Source organism: Talpa europaea, assembly GCF_964194135.1.
Source record: "Talpa europaea genome assembly, chromosome: 4".
In the NCBI taxonomy this organism is placed as follows: domain Eukaryota; kingdom Metazoa; phylum Chordata; class Mammalia; order Eulipotyphla; family Talpidae; genus Talpa; species Talpa europaea.
In genome coordinates this window covers 19026150-19044137 of record NC_140070.1, presented here as the reverse complement: position 1 = coordinate 19044137, position 17988 = coordinate 19026150, and the positions used below count along the sequence as shown (strand labels likewise).

Below are 17988 nucleotides of genomic sequence, written 5' to 3'. Positions count from 1 at the left end.
CGTGTGCTCGGTGTCCGTGCGTGCTGCCTGAGCCCCGGGGTTATGTGCTTTATCCATTTTCATGTTGTAAAAAGTAGCTTGTGGTTTGGAAGGAAGGGGGTGCGTACTTTTGTTTCCTGCAGGTGTGTATATTCATAATTTAGATCCATTGCAAAAATGTTCTGTAAGTGATGTCTTTGTGTTACTTTTCCATTCGTGGTGATTTACACAGATACCAGAAGTAACCCCTAAGAATCCTGACAACTGGTATTTACATGGCACAATATTGAGAACTTTAGTAGTAATTGTAGCTATTTGTCCCCTAAAATTTCAAAACAAGAAATTCTCTTTATATGAATAAGAGTAAAGCTGTTACTCAATTACCTGTAGTTGACCTTTCACTTTTGGATTTTCTCTGAGCATGATTAAGGGAAACAGTAGAACATGATAGAAGGTGTATTTTCTTATTTAATGAAAATCATCTAATATGAAGTCATAACTATGTGTTTAAAATTACAAGAAACAGCATTGACCACCTCCCTTGAGTTGTTTTAGATTAAATTAGCCCTTTATTGCTGTACTGGAATTTGAGGTAATCACGTGCAAATCGCACAGGCTATAAATCAAACTATAAATCAGATTGTCTGGGGGGGCTTGTCGAAAGCCCAATTTGCTGTACCCCAGCCTCTAACTGTCTGATTGAATAAGACTGGGTTGTACCCTGAGAGTTGGCATTTCTAACAAACTCCTAGCTTGTTTCGATCTAAGGATCACACTTTGAGAACTAATGGCATAGAGTATCCAGGGTACATAAAGTTTAGGGGATCCAAAGTCAGGATTGAGAGGAGAAAAAGAATGGTTTTGTGCCACATTTGATGGAGGAGGGCACTGTGAGGTTTCGGTTTTAGGATTCCATTTACTGGTGAGACATTTATTTACCGTGTTTTATGAATCAGAAAGTAATCTGTAAAGTTGTCTTGTGATTTTTAGTTTTTACATGATGAGATCTTAATAGCTTAAATATTGATGAGAGTTTAAAAGCCAAATTTAAACACTTCAGTTTCCACTGAAAAATAATTTTATAACATATATAAGAAATGTAAATGGAATTTAAAGTTCAGAGCAGGTTTAAATTTTAAGAATTACTAAATGCCTATTTAGTAACAGGAGTTGTTAATCCTTTTTTTTAAGAAGGAATTACTACATTTTTAGTTAACTAAGAAACATTTGTAGATAACATATTAATTAAATTTTACCTTATGCATTTTTTAGAGACACTAGAGGCCTTTCAGTTTTTACTTTTAATTCCTAAGTGAGAACATCAGTCAGATCTTATTTGTTCCAAATTACTTTATTATGTAGTTTTCAACAACATCGTAGATTGTGCAGAAAGCAGCCTTGTTTAGAAAAGCACTGAGTGTATATATTTGTGCCAATGATTACTAATTTCACAGTAGTAAGGATCATGACCACATCTAGCAGTTAATGGTTTGTATTTAACCCTATATCTTTATATTTAACCCTATATCTAATTTACTCAGGGATTTCTACCCCAGTCTCAAAGGTAACAACCTGAAACTCAGCCCAGGGTAAGCTCCCTGCCAGGCTCATGTGACTCTAACAGTGGAATTTGCATCTACTTTCTCTGACTTCTGCTGGTGCCCTAAGTTCATTTGTGAATTCCTGTAAATTTAGTGTATACTTGGATGCAGTAATGTGCCACAAAGCCTGTGTGTTATGCATTTTTAGATGTATGGGATTATCACCTAAGGAACCTGATGCTACCGAGTCCTTAAAATACGGATTTCATAAAGTTTCAAAGTAACATGAAGATATAATTTTAATTCCTTATTAATTCACATTTTATAAGAACCTGTAAACTGTGTTTTAGTTACTCCTAACAAAATTCTGTGTTTCATGGTTTAGATTGCCAGAAACAAGGAAAAGAAAGTAAAATAATGTCTTGTTTCCTGGCAAGGTCTCTAGTTGACCATCATTCACTCATCTTTTTTCTCTACTCCCATGTCCCATTTTATTTGTGCTGCATAAATTTATGAACCATTTGGAGTTTTCATAGATTATGGCTGACTAGGCCTTGAGAAGCAGTTTACATTGTATTATGTACTTACGTTATTGCCTTTTCAGCCATCTGTTTTAATTTTAAATGTTTTCTTTTCTCTCTACTCTGCCACCAAAAGAGTCTTTGGCTGCTCCTGACCTCAGCAAATCAAGAGGTGACTTATGCATGCCAGTTGTTCATTCATATTCACTAAAAAAAAAAACTCAGTAGATTTGCCCCTGGTGCTGACTTGCTTCACTTGTTTGCTCAGTGAATGCCGCAGTAACTAAGTCCATAGTTGTTTGCGCATTGCATTTTAAACATGTATTGCCTCACCTTTTCCTGTCAAAGGATTTCAAAATCTTAAGGGGGGATGGGCTGGCTATCCCTGAATTGGGAGGCTTTTTGAAAAAATAATTATGCTTTTATGACCCTTATGCCTTTGAAGGTAACAGAGATTGATGTTGTAGCCTATCACAATTTTTGTGATATTTCCCAATGTTTGATTGCATTCTGCTTGGTTGTGAGGCATGCTTGCATACGTACCTGTATTACTGTAAGTCATTATTTTACTTAGGGCTGTGGAAAATGTGTGCCGTTTTTAATGTTAAGCTTATTATATTATTATGAAAAATTCTTTTAAAAACATTAGCATGTTAAGATTACTTTTACTGGATGTGTTGTATCATTTTTTTTTTTTTTTAGTGACAGGTAATGTAGATCAAGTGACATTTGATATTTTACTGAAAAGAAAATGTTCTAAGAGGAAACCACTACTCTCTTCCTATAGAGCAACACATTCTAAATTACAGAAGGGAGATGGAAAGGCTGATTGGGATCATTTGTAGAAAGTGCATGTAATTTAGATGCTAGTATACTGTTTCTGTTAAAACTTTTCATTTCTTTCAGTGTTAGGTATGGACACAAAACTAAGTCCATGCTTTAGAAATATGGCCTAGTTCATAGAGGTTTTTCAAAACTGGGTTGGGCTGCGAGGATTGTTTAAAGCTAAGATGGAGGGTCTCCTAAGCGTTGAGCCTGAGTTATGTGTGAATGGCTTTGCCCTGTGCGTGCTGGGTTTGCATGTGCCCCAGACACTCAGGAGAACGCACACTGACACCTGTTGTCTTCTTTCCTACCAAGGGTATCACTGGGATACATCGGATTGGATGCCAGCTGTTCCTCTGCCAGATATTCAAGAGTTCCCTAATTACGAGGTTATTGATGAGCAGACACCCCTGTACTCAACTGACCCAAATGCCATCGATGATACAGACTATTACCCTGGAGGCTATGACATTGAAAGTGATTTTCCGCCTCCTCCAGAAGACTTCCCTGCGCCTGATGAACTACCACCTTTGCCTCCTGAATTCAGCGATCAGTTTGAATCCATTCACCCTCCTAGAGACATGCCTGCCGCCGGTAGTTTGGGCTCTTCATCAAGAAACCGGCAGAGGTTCAACTTGAATCAGTATCTGCCCAATTTCTATCCCGCCGACATGTCTGAACCTCAAAAACCTGGCACTGGTGAGAATAGTGCTTGTAGAGAACCCTACGCCCCTTACCCTCCGGGGTATCAAAGAAACTTTGAAGCCCCCACTGTAGAAAACATGCCCATGTCTGTGTACGCCTCCACAGCTTCCTGCTCTGACGTGTCGGCGTGCTGTGAAGTGGAGTCTGAGGTCATGATGAGTGACTATGAGAGCGGAGACGACAGCCACTTTGAAGAGGTGACAATTCCACCACTAGATTCGCAACAGCATACGCAGGTCTGACGCGCAGACTCCCCCCAAAGTGCCTGGACTTTAATAACCCTAGTTATTATATAAATGATCCTCTGCACTGTTCTCTGCCGCAGTGCGCCGAGCTTCTCCTCCGTGAGCTAGAATGGGCATGGCTGCACTGTGCCACGCGCCTCTGGACCTTCAGCCATTTCCAGTGTCCTAACCTACTGTAATCGGATGAGCTTTATGTTGGCTGTGCCACTTCCTAACATCTGTCTGGATTACATTTGTCTGTGTTAAAAATAATGAAATGAAAATCAGCCCTGCCATTTGTTAGCATGATTCGTGTATTTATATAGATTTGATTATTTTAATTTTCCTGTCTTTTTTTTTTCCTGTAAATTTCATGTACAGATTTGATTTTTCATAGTTTTAAGTAGATTTCCAAGATACTTTGTGCTTTTATGTTTGACCGCATTTTGGTGGTGTTAGCATCATCATCTAGCACCCTGATTTTTTTTTTTATATAACCAGGGTTTCACACTTTGTCCTTTTTCCACTGAAGTATGACATTTCATAAGTACATTTCAGTAGTCATTTATTTTTAGCTGTACATAGGATGAGAAAGATCCGATACATGGACATGTCTTAAATGGGTTGCTGTATTTTAGAATTATAAACATTTTTCATTATTGGAAAGTGTAACGGGGACCTTCTGCATACCTGTTTAGAACCAAAACCACCATGACACAGTTTTTAAAGTGTCTGTATATTTGTGATGCAATGGTCTTGTAAAGGTTTTTACTGAAAACAACCATTAGCCAGTCTTTCTTACTGACAATAAATTATTAATAAAATACTTTAGCTTACTGTCTATTTTTCCTTTGTACTTACTCTCCTGTTCAGGATTCAGTTGCTGAATTGAGAAAGAAAAATGGATATAAAGACAGGTTGTCATGCGAAAGGTCTCTTTCTAGTGGCCAAAAACGAGACTGTACCTACAGATGTAGCCACAAGGTGGCAGTTTATAGCTGCTTGATACTTTCAGAACTAGAGGTATAAAGGTAAACAGGGGTTCATATTCATATATATTACACATTTTCTAATTAAAATTTCAAGAAAATTTCCTTTATACAGTTATTTATTTTATTACTATATACTGGCCATAATTTAAATGCTATTTTTGACATGATTTATTATAAAAAGTCTGAAGCATTTTATCTATTTCTGTTATCAAAGAAAATATACATTTCTGTGACTTAATGTAAAATCCAGAAGCTGTTTTCTCCAGGCTACTTTAAACAGTCAAAATCTGTCTAACACATCTGTCTAACACATCATTCTGTATTTATTCAGTACCAGCTATGTCCCATCCATTGTGATTCAATTACAAAGAATCAAGTTTTTTTTTTTTTTTTTTTAGAACTTTGGAAAGATTTTTCCCCTTTCATTGGATACCTCTACTTATTTTATAAATTATATATATATATAACTTCAACATTAATGAAATCTAAAATACATAAAATAAAGCAAATCCACACACTTCCACATAACCACTTACAACTGTAGCTGCTTTTCTCATCTTTTCCTTTTTATTTTTAAGTCTGTATATTGTTATTTCCTGAGTCACTCATTTTGGGATGTATCTATTGACTCAACGTGATGTTAGAGGAAGGCCATATAACCTCCTAAACCTCCATGACCTGTGTTACCCTCCCATTATTTACAGCGTAGTTTTATAGCATCTTCATGTCAGTATTCACAGCTAAGGAGTATATGATGCTTATTTCCATTTACTTTGTGACTTTCTTAAACAGTTGCCTCAATTTATCTTTTTAATTAAACTTTTGCGACTATTTCATTAACTTATTCAAAAGTGTTTTTTGGTCACCAACTTTGTATCTACCATCTTGGATTTTACATGGAGTGAAAGGAGCAGCGTGGCAGGAGATGGTCAGTAAATAGAAGTACATAGCAGTGTGTGGAGTGCTGAGAACCGAGGAGAGAAGTTGGTACAGGGAAAGGAGGGGAGGTTGAAATTCTGAGAGGAAGGAAGAGCCCCGATTACAAACTGGTATTTGGAAAAAAACTGAATTAATGAGGGAGAGTGCCATGTGGCTCTCTGGAGAGTGAGCGTTCCAGGCAGAGAATGGCTGATAGGAAGGCCCCAAAGTTGGAGTGTGACTGCAAAGAATTAATAGAAAAAGAAGAGAGACAAGTGTGGACTATCATCCACTTGTAAGATAACTACTAGCGGTGAAAACGGTTAGAAGATCTATTGGTTCCACTTTTCCCATGGACATAACCCTCCCTCCTAAAGCCAGTGCATGATGATTACTGTTTTTCAATATATTTTTGTTGCCACAATAGGAACGTTAGCATTTTATTTTTTATTTTTTTTTAAGAATTAGTCCTTTATTGTCAGATTTTTGTTATTTTTACATAGGAGAACTGGGGTGTGGGCCAGAGGTATAGAGGGTGAGAGGATTCACCAGAGACAGTGGGGAGCAGAACAGGCAGATCTACTGAAATACACTGCTGAGGGGAGCAGCGGGTGAGACAGGAAGGGTCTGCCACGCCATGTAGGTAGCTCCCTGCTGGGGATCAGGCCGCTTTGCCTGCAGGTCCTTCACAGTGGTAGCGCTGAGTAGCGCCTAGGCACCAGGGAGGCCCTGGTTGCGCTCTTGAACCTCTATGCAGCTGCCGCTCTGGGATTCCATGTCATCCCAGATATTCCCCTTACCATGATCCATGGCTTCTCTTGATTTCACTCTGGTTTTACTGAAGAACGTCCATCAGTTACTATCTGAGGCATATGGGAGGTCATTGTTACATGAGTTGTATTTCTGAAAATGTACTGGATTCTCATACTTGATTAATAGACTGGGTACAGATTTCTGATTTAGAGGTAAATTTCAGTTCAGAATTTTGAAGTCATTAAACCATTGTCCTCTGACTTTCTCTGTCACCATTAAAAACTCCATTCTTATTCCTATTCCAGTTTATTCTTTATGACCTAGTGTCACTCAATTCTTTTGGGATATTCTTTTGAGGACATTTTTGTATCTTCAACTCCAAGGGTTTTCCTGTCATACCTGGGTGTGTTTTCTTTCTCATTGTATCAGGTAATCTGTTCTCACCATGAGGACACAGTTTGGGAAATAGTGTGTCCTATCTTTGATAAGTACTCCCTTCTGTTTTCTCAGATCTCCTGCAACTCATTTTTATAGGCTATTTGACTTGCCAAATTGATTTTCTAATTTTGGGGGTTTTTTTGTCTATACTGTTTAATTTTTTTTTCTTTTTCTTCCTCCAACAAACCATCATGCCCACACCCCATCTGCCTCCCTCCACCACCCCCCTTACCCTTTCCCCTATTTGCTGCGGGAACCATTATCTTTTTGCCAAGTTCCTGTACCTTCCCCAAGAAATTAAACTTTTCCTAGAATGGGATAATCCTAAAATGTGGCGATGCACCAGGGTGCCCCAGGAGGCTCACTGTTAATACGAGTGTTGTGGGTTCCAATGCTCTGTTCACTCCCCTTCACAAACACTCTAGGTTAAGTTGTAGGAAATCGGTGCTTTGAGTTGCCAGAATGGCCTGCCATGAAATTCTGCCTCCTGCTGTGTATTGATAATTAAAGCACAAATGGGTAACCGGGTTGTCCACAGAGATGGAGAGAAGCTTTGACAATTTGAGTTCTTTCCCTTGGGATGTCTGAGCATGTCGGGAAACGAGATGCATCATGCAAACTGGAAATGACCACCTGTCACGTAACTAAGGCTGCCCCGCCGCTCAGATGCACCAGGCACGTGCCCAAAGCAATGCAAGCCTCCAGCTTCAGGGTGCAGTTTGCTGTCAGAATCGGAGGCTGCAGCTGTGTCCTGTGATGCCCGGGCCCCTCCCAGCTACCCCCCAGCACTAGAGGGTCTGCATCAGGGAACTCAGGATAATCCAGCTCCCTGTGGGTTTATTTCTATGAAAATAAAATCTAGACAAGAACTGGCTCATCTTGAGCCTTGCCATGGTGCAGGGGTTCAGTCTCAACACTATCAAGCTATCGCCAAACACTGCCAGCCATGAGTTCCATCCCGGGCCAGGGAGCTACCCACATGGTGCGGCAGACCTCTCCTGTCTCGCCCGCTGCTCCCCTCAGCAGTGTATTTCAGTCAATCTGGCTGTTGTGCTCCCCACTCTCTGGTGAATCTTCTCACCACTACCACACCATGTACTTCTGGCCTAGATCCCAGTTCTATGCATAAATAAATCTTTAAAGAAAGTGGATCATCTTTACAACATAAACTGTAATTTGGATTCAATTTCAGTAAGGTCGTATAAATTTTATGTTTAGGTTTGTAACCTCTCAGACCTAGAGAACTATCCCGACCCCTCACCTGCGGCCCGAGTCTTTAATAGCTGGTGGGCTCCCCTTTAGTGGCAGGCTCCTCGTCACCCAGTCCATGGTGTTTGTTCAGCAGCTTTCGGAAGGTCATGGAGCTGCTTGCTTTTCTGTGGACTTTCTGATTGCTGTTCCCCAAAGGCGTGAGGTTCAATTTCAATTAGTGCAGCAGCTGAGCGACAGAGCTGTTTGTCAGAATTTCATTTCCTCGCTAGCGGTTTACTGCCTCTGCAGCAGACAGAATGAGCACTTGAAGAGAATGACATGGGTTTTTTTTTTTCGTCACGAAAACCTCTGTTTGTGTGAACAGTTAGGTAATGAATGCGCTTGTCCCTGCGCTGTTAGAGAGGGAGCCGAGGGAGAAGCTGCATTTTCAAATGATGCTGGACAAGGGAGAAAGCAAACAGGAAATGCATTTGAGTGGAAGTTGTTGGGCCAAATCTATCTTATGAAGAGCTAACAGTGCAGAGTCGAAGTAGGTGAGATGATAATAGTGTAGTCAGTGATTCCCAGTCTTAGCCACTGCCCATTTGTTTCAAGGGGTAAAATTACTTCAATTCATGCTAATGTTTATGGGTGCTGCCTAACAGTTTGGGGGCTGGGGTGGGATATAGGAAGAGGAAGAAATAATCTCAGAGGGTGTGTCAACCCCTCAGGCCCGTCAAAGACAAACACAGCTCCTCTTTGCCATGCTCGAAATGTTAGCCCACCTGCAAATTAGGGTTGCAAGCACTTTCCAATGATGCTCTTGTTTTGTGATTTATGGTTTTAAATTTGTAACTTAAATCATTGTTTTTCTCTTTTTTGCAAGTGTAGACATGCTTAAATAGATGTTTTCAGTTAGGAGGGACAAAATAAAACATACACGAAGAGGTGGGATTCCATAAATCTGAATCAATACAGTGTTGAGGACCAACGCTACCATAATAAAAAAATGATTAAAAAAATTCCTTTGAATATTTAAAATTCAAAAACTCCAACTCAAAACTCATTGGACTGAGGTTGTTTGCTTTTAATAGTATTAAATTCTCTAAAGTAATGAGTTTTTATTTCCAATGGGGACTTTCACAACATTTAGAATGGCCAGAGGTCATTGAAAACCAGGGTTCCTACATTTAATCTCTATGCCATAGTTCTGGATCATGCCAGGCTTCTGGAGATGTCCTCACAATGAAGGACAGGCTGGGTGCGTTCTTTGTACTAGGATAACAACACACATTGTGGAGTCTACACGTCATGTTTTAGCTACATGCTCCTCACCACTACCACACTAGGAGTATCCTCTGTGATCATCACCGCATCTTCTCTAAGGGAACCCAAGTCATTGTTCATGCTGACAAAGCTGCATGTGGTCAAGTCTCATGTAACCTTGGGGGTCTGTGCTCAGAGCCCACCCTTCTCACCAAATCCTCCCTTTCTCAGGTGGACATTCCATGACTGGAATGGACAGTGATCCACACCCCCCTTACAAGGCCCTGCAGCCTTGGGGTTCAGTCTATTTCATGAGTCAAAGTTCAGTCCACCCTAACTGTTGGCAGAGGATTGCTTTTTAAAACCATGGCCCCTCGGGGTACCCTTGCCAACTCCACAGCCTCAGGCATTTGGCTGGAAGAAACTGCCAAATTGAGCCAACTAGATCTGACTTCAAGAGTGTACCTGCCACTCATGAGATGTGTGAGGTTGAACTAACAACTTTAAGTCAGCTTCATTTCTTCAACTGAAAAGGAGGTGCAACTCCAAAGCATCCCACCATCTCGAGGACAGCATTCTTACTGAGCACTCGTGCATGCGCATTAAGCCAGGAGTAATTCTTCAACTCTATCCAGTGGATTCCTCCTTACTAGCTCCCTTTTCCAGATCAGGAAGCTGAGCCTGAGAGCAGAGAAGCACTCTCTGAAGGTCACACCACAGGCCTCTGCTGAGACTGAATTCAAAGCCTCAAAGCTTCTTCCTCAAACCTTTTGCCTGAACAGTGTGATGAAGTGACCCCAACAGCAAAGGGCAAAACTCCTCACCCCGAAGTTTTAGCACAGAGATGTTCAATAAATGCTTTCCTACCATGGCTTTCTCCTGGGCTCTCAATCTTCAAATATGCATTTTAGTAAATTATTATTTTTAAAAAGTAACCTAAGAAAGTTTAGTTTCCTAAGTGCTCTTATAGAAGGACATGCTCAATTCAGAGAAGTTTCCAAAAAATATGAATTTAGATTACTTGACATATCACTGACTCTAATCTAGGAGAGCTTTGATCATATGAATCCTTGTTATTTTCTGTCAGCTCCGTGCATTCAACACTGGAGACTATACGATGAGGAGGCAATGAAGTCTCAGGGTGCTACTTCAGCTTCATTCACCTCAAAATTACCTCAGAATACTTACTAGCATCAGTGACTGCCAGAGCATTGTTTGCCATTAGGTGAAGGATGAATCAAATCAAGTCCTGCTCACTAGGAGGATAAGCTGAGCACTTTCTGGCTCAAGCACATGGCTGCCTCACCTGTGCCTCTCACTCTCCCACTTTGCTTCAATTAACAAAACAAAAGCAATGTTTGCATCTCATCTTTTTCTTTCTTTTTTTCACTCAGTTCAACTTATTTTGTGGGCTGCATTGACAAGTATTTGTCTAGCCTCTACCCTTGTTACAGCCTGTGGACATAAGGTGAACAAAACTGACTTATAAGCAACCAAGTCTTTGATATATGTTCATGCTGAAGTAACATGTTTGCACGTTTGGAGTAACAGAGAGTAAATAAAAATCAGAACAATTTCCTAATAACTAATGTTTTCCATATTGTAGGGTAAATGAAATAGGCTTTTTACGTTGCTGCCCTCTGTGGCTATCACCTGGGCCTTGAATGCCGCAGGGGCTTGGGAGCGCGGGCATGGGCACGCAGGCCTGGTGGTGGACGCCTGAAGTATGGTGTGGGCCTGTGTGGGTGTGCACGCCCGAGCCGGGAGCGGAAGCTATACAGGCGGCGTCACTCAGAGAAAACAGCTATGGCAGCGGTGTGGCTAGAGAGAGACAGAGACCATGAGAGAAGGTCAGAGACAGCCCAGAGAAAAGAGGTACAGAGATTCACAGGGGGCTCAAGTTGCTTTCTCCCTGCTGGCTTGATTCCCCTGCGTACTTTTGCTTATTCCCCCCATTTTTGAAGTGGGATGCACACTCTATTCTATTTATTTATTTACTACACATACAAGAACTGGGGTATAGGCCAGAGGTTTGAGGTGGGGGGTGAGAGGATTCACCAGAGACAGAGTGGGGAGCAGAACAGGCAGACAGACCGAAAACACTGCTGAGGGGAGCAGCGGGCGAGACAGGGGATGGTCTGCCATGCCATGTAGGTAGCTCCCTGGCCAGGGATCAAACTCAGGCTGCCTTGGTGATAGCGCTGAAACTTAACCCACTAAGACTTAACGCGTAGGCCACCAAGGAGGCCCCTCCCCTGTGTACTTTTTTTAAAAACCTGTGGGGATGACGCCAAGGGCTCCAAGTTTCTCTTCTAAGCTTCCCGAACTGACCGTGAATCTACCTACCCGGCCTGGGATGGTTGCACAACATACTGTAAACTCAACACTAAGGCAGTGAGTGGGGTTCTGAGTCCTGCATCTGTAGGACCTGGGCACAGAGAGTTATTGGGGGGCAGAGGGGAGGAGCACAAGGGAATGCCTCATCCGTCATTTGCAGTGAAAGCTAAAATGACAAACTCAACTTCTCCTTCCCCCACCCGCACCCCCAGAGAGTGCCTCTTGTCTCATACTTTCACACAAGGAAATGTGAGCAGAGGGAGACTCCCCTCCTCTAGTCCACAAGCTTAGTAGGAGAGGCCCGGCTGCTGCGGCCCCTGGAACAGTTAAACCTCAGGGGTGAAAAGCGCTGCTAAATCACCTGCAACCTATTCAAGTATTTACGGGTACTGAGCTCCATTTAACGAGGTTCCTTCTCCATCACACACACCCACACTTCACACATACATACGCAGATGCAGATGCCTTTTTTGTGGCAAAACCATTTATTTATGCAGTAGCACTTCCTGGTTACCAAGGTCCTGACTTGCTAAAATTTCTCAGTAAATATTTGATATATCACTCGTGGAATTCAGGAGAGACCCCGAAACAAGCTGGCAGAACCATCTCTCCAGCCCCCCAAAATCTGATTCATATTTAGATCACGTGGCCTGAAGTTCCTGACTAGGGGGTTAAGAGGAGGTTAGCCCTGTGGGAGAGGAACCATGGCTCACATTCATTGTTACACTGAGAAAGATCCAGCTGATGGAATCCTTTACAAGTCTCCATTGCTTTAAGCATCAGGAACTTTCTTAATGACTCCTGTCTAGGGGGAGTTAGCTTCTGTGTATTTGTTAGCTCTCTACTTTATCATCATTTTATTTGAGTATAGCAGACAATATTTGAATTTATATTGTTGATTGTAGTGTCTTCTCCCTAGATGATAGAAAAAAAAAAAAAAAACCAAGTGTTTCCATGTATTTAGCTCTTGTGTTCAGTAATTGTTTCAAGAAACAGCAAGTACATTTATAAAGAAATTAATGAGGCAATTTCACACCTTGGTTTGCAAAACGGGACCCTCTCTACCAAAGCTGCCTGGTCTCCTGTCTGATCATCTGATAATGACATTCCTCTTTTTGAAATGGCCCCCACTCATTTTCTTTGCTTTATTCAAGACCTTGCATAGTCCTATAGTTCAGGGGAAAGTTTTTCAGTCTTTTTGGTTGTGTGGGCTTTCCACTTCATCCTACTATGAGAAATATTATTATAACACACGCTGAGGAATGTGGCTGTGAATCCACTGTCATTTAATTTCCTTTGTTCTCAACTCACCTTCCAAAGACCCCAAGTTACATAAACAGAACATATGGCAATGCGCTCAGCAGGCCCAGGGCTTGGGAATCAGAAGGGAAGTCTCAGACTGTCTGGCCAGACCAAGTCTTCCCTCGCCAATTCCAACTCCAAGTGGTCTGTTTTCACACAAACCCTAACTTTCCCTTTCTCCCCCTGGTTTTTCCCCTGAAAAGTGCATTTATTTTACAACAAGTGCATTTATTTTACAGCAAGTGCCTTACAACAAGTGCATTTATTTTACAACACTGCTCTATCCACAGTGGATACAGCAGGCACATGACTGAATTGCTTTTGTCATGTATGATTAGTAACAACAGCAAGAAAATCTGAACTATTCCTAATACTCCTTGAACTATTCATTTTCTCCTATGACCAATATTTTAGTTGAAATGAAAACTTGTGAATAACAAGTAGTGGTAAAAGATTATCTTATGGTATATTTGGTTCTGGAAATTAGGATACATGAATATTTGGTGAAAATATACACACTTGAAATAAATTTAAAATTGTTGAATTGTATTGTTTTCCATCTTCCAGAGTACCAAATGTAATCTTCTTCTTACCAGGCAAGCAAATAAAATCCACATTAACTAACTTAATAATGTAGCATAATAATTCTTTGAGTGAAAAATATATTTCCCTCTTCCTGCTGTAGACTAGTGAAATAAACATAGAAAAAATGTTTCATGACTTGAGGGTGACAAATGCATTAAAAATCCATTAGTTTGACAAATAGCATTTTTTCCTGATAAATTAGAAGTTTCCAAATAGGATGAAAGACATAGTTTCCTGGAAATTACGTTATCTTAAAGCCACTAGACATCATGGATTCATTTCTCCCATTTTATTCAACAAATAATTGTTGGTGTCTACCTGATGTCAGGCACTGTGTTTAGGTGAAACAATGCAAAGAAGCCACAACCATTTCACAGTCTGGCCTAGGATTCCAGCAGGCGAGCTGAGGTACAGATGGTTCAGAAAGGCAGAGGAAAGACGTGCAGTGAAGTGTGGGGGAGCAACGCAGAACCAGGATGAGGAAGGTGGGCCCAGAGTGATTCCAGAGAAGGGGATGGAAAGAGCAGTTTCATGCATAAGAAATGTGTGGGAAAACAGAGGCAGGAGGCACTGTGATGTTTGCAAAACCAGAGAAAGTTCCTGTGGCTGGAGAGTGGAACAGTTGCCCTCGATGAGGGAAGGATGTTTAGGAGAAACAAAGCTCTAAAGATCAAATGATGGAAAGTTTTGGAAAACTTGTGAAATTCACCTAGATTCCAAGGAGCAACAAGCTCCCCATTGAGGGGCTCTATGTGTGTATGTATGTGTTTTTAACACAAGGGAGAATTGTAGTTGGATTTGTAATTGGGAAAAATTCCTTGGCTTTTGAATATATTGAGGGGGAGTAAAATGGGGTCCAGAGGGATTAATTAGGAGGCTATGAGAGCTGTTTCTGTAGAGTTGTGGATTCAACTTGCTGAGGAGTCATAGGGATGAATGTAAAGTAGTGGATTAAAATAAACAGGATTTGGTCTATTTGGTAGAAGAGGAAGAGAAAATTGCAAGACCTAATTTGCACACTTGGCACACACCTACAAATACACACACATGCACAGAAGTGGAAGTGGCTTCTTGTATAACATAGAAAATATTGCCTAAACCTTCACTCACATCCTTTCTTATATTCTCTAGTGATTGTTCATAGTACAGGGGAGAAATATCAAGGAATTTCTTAAAGGAAAATTTCATTTTCTAAATAATTACATACATTAATTAGTATCCTATAGATTAAATAATGGACCATACTTGATTGGAGTTTTAAAAAATAAGGTGGGGCCTCCCTGGTGGTGTAAGGGGTTAAGCTCCACACTGTGAAGCAATACACAGCCTCTGCAGCATGAGTTCGATCCCCGGCCACCCAGGGAGCAACACACATGGCACAGCAGACCTCTCCTGACTCACCCACTGCTCCCCTCAGCAGTGTATTTCAGTCAGTCTGCCTGTTCTGTTCCCCGCTTTGTCTCAGGTGAACCCTCTCACCCCCCACCCCAACCCTGGCATCTCTGACCTGCCCCAGCTCTTGTATGCAAAATAAATTTTTTTTTTTATAAAAAAAGGTGGATGTGACCCAAGTCACATAATGTAAACAGAGTTTTAGCAACTGTTGATTAGTGTGACACTATAAAGCAGAGATATGGTAGGAAATTTTCACCCCAAATCATAAATTATAAAATAAAGTTTTTTTTAAAGGAATACCAGAAGGTTAACTTTAAGGCTTAATATATTATTAATTTTATGCTCCAGTACATGCATTCTGTGAATGAACATAATGGAACAATGAACACTGGAGATTAAGAAAAAAAATTCTTAAAAGTAATGAAAGAAAACCAGAATACCTTTGAAAGCAAGGCAGTTAGATTGACTGCTGGTTTTCTATACACAGTTGAAGTGAGAAGGTCGTAAGAGAATGTCTTCTAAAGACTGAGAAAGATGTCATCTTAAATTTCTATACTTGGCTAAACTGTCATTCACAAATGAAGATGAAATAAAAATATATTCACTCAAATAGGAACCAAAGGAGTTTACTACTAATAGATCTTCGCTGATTATGCTTTAGATAAAGTAAAAATGTAAAGAGAATTAAGATATTGATAAGCAAGTGCTAACAATTTAAAACAATAGTAATGACTAATTGAGGAATAAAAATACTGTAAAACAAGACAAGAGAAGGATGATCATTGCCAAACATTCTAAGGTTCTTATATAGTTTGAAAAGGGAAATGATTATTTCAGGTAAGTTTGTTAAAAGATTAAAAAGTAAACTGTAAACAAATATAAATAGCTTCTAAGATTGGGAGGGAAATAAAATTGCCAATATTTGACTATTTTGGACTTAGAAAAATGGCAATTTTATTTGCTTCAACCTAATATTACTACATTAATTCTGGTAATGTAGTAAAATATATCTTGATAAATTTGGGTTTTATCCAGAAATATAAAGATTGCCTAACATTATAAACTTCTTATAGATAGTTTGCAACATTAAGAAATTGAAAGATATTAATAGCAAGATCATCAAATGCAGTACAAGCATTTGACATCTATTACTCAATAGAAAGACTCTACCAAACCCACAGAAATGATTATATGACAGGTGGAACATTATATGCATCTCCTTTAAAGTAATCATTTGTGTTTATAGTCAATATTTTTCTGTGGCCTTAGACAGTGAAATCTTAAGAGGAATTAAAGCAGTATAACTCTGGAGTTTTGGCGCAGGAGTAGAAATCAGAGCAATAGAACAGAAGCGAAATGTCAAGCAAATAGGAAACTCTGGCAGGTAGGTATAACAAATAAGGTCAGCCAGATAGAAGAGCCACAGGCTGGGAGAAAATGTTTGCAAAAGACACATCTGATAAGGGCTATTATGCAAAACATACAAAAAAAATCTTAAAACTTGACAATAAGAAAACGAACAACACGATTGAAAACTGGGCCAAAGACCTTAACAGATACTTCCCCATAGAAGATGTGCAGATGGTAAATAAACATGAAAAGACATTCAGCATTATATATCATTAGAGAACTACTAATGAGATACCACTATGCACCTATTAGAATGGCCCAATTCCAGAATATGACAACACCAAAGCTGACAAAGATATGGAACATCAATAACGCTCTTACACTGCTATAGGAGGGCAGAATGATAGTCACTTTAGAAGGCAGTTTGTGGTTTTTTAGAAAAGTACACATACTCCTGCCCTACAATCTAGCATCTCTTAGCATTTACCTAAGTGAGCTGAAAACTTACATCCATAAAAAATAGCTGCACATGGATTTTATATCCATTTTATTCATAATTGCCAAAACTTGGGAGCAATGAATATGCCCTTGCATAGCTGAATGGATAAGCTGGAGCATCCAGATGGTGGAATTATTCTGCTCTAAAAAGAAGTGAGGTATCAAACCATGAAAAGACATGGAAGGCCTCCCTGGTGGCTCAAGGGGTTAAGCATGGCGCTGTGAAGCTATCCGCAGCCTCTGCAGCGTGAGTTTAATCTCTGGCAGGCACAGTAGACCTCTCCTGTCTCGCCCACTGCTCCCCTCAGCAGTGTATTTCAGTCATTCTGCCTGTTCTGTTCCCCACTCTGTCTCTGGTGAATCCATCCCCCCCTGCACCTCTGGCCTGTACCCCAGTTCTTGTATGCATAAATAAATCTTAAAAAAAAAAGACATGGAGAAAAACATCAATGCATAATTATTAAGTGAAAGAAGCCAATCTGTAGGATTCCAACTATATGACACCTCAGAAATGTTAAAACTACGGAGACAATAAAAAGTCCGTTTTCTGTTAGCTACCTGATGTCGTGGAGTCAGAGTTTTAACCGTTTAAGAAACTAACATCTAGCTGAGATCATTCACACGCAGAATGACAGTGAAAGGGGTAGTGAGGTGAGATTCTGGAGCACTGAGGGCAGGTGCGAGGATCTCCAGAGGATAAGACTCTGTAATAGAGTTTCCACAGGCCAAGACACAGCAGGAAGAAAGAGGACATTTTTTATAACCCTGTCCTAGGTGGTGTCAGCAATTACCTCCCTATAAGAAAAGGCTTTTCAGTCTCAGTTATAAAAGACAAAGACTAAGCAGTAATCTAGCATTCCTTCTTCACGCCCATCTTACTCCCACAAATTTTTTTTGTATTTTTTTATAATTATGTAAAAAATAATCAGTGGTTGCCAGGGAATGTAGAGAGGGACGGATAGCAGAGCCCAGAGGGCTTCTAGGGCAGTAACACTATTCTGTGTGATGCTACTATGTTGGATGCATCTTGTCCAACAGAATGTGCGAAGCAAGAGTGGACCCTAATGTAAACAGTGCCACTGGGTAATCACGATGTGTCAGCGCAGGTTCATCAGTTGCAATAAATGCACCTCACCCATGCTGTGATGTGGAATGTAGAGTGCGCCAG

At 40.4% G+C, this 17988-nt stretch overlaps 1 protein-coding gene across 1 annotated transcript in view; it reads left to right on the top strand.

The window, feature by feature from the left end:
* The window catches only part of FAT1 (FAT atypical cadherin 1), a gene marked incomplete at both ends in the record, with an annotated part of 100846 nt that extends 97033 nt beyond the window's left edge, over positions 1–3813 (top strand). Inside the window, one exon of the mRNA XM_084231088.1 lies at positions 3182–3813. Within this exon, the coding sequence (XP_084087214.1) occupies positions 3182–3813 (632 nt within the window). The remainder of the gene's footprint in view (positions 1–3181) is intronic.
* Between the last annotated feature and the right edge of the window lie 14175 nt (positions 3814–17988).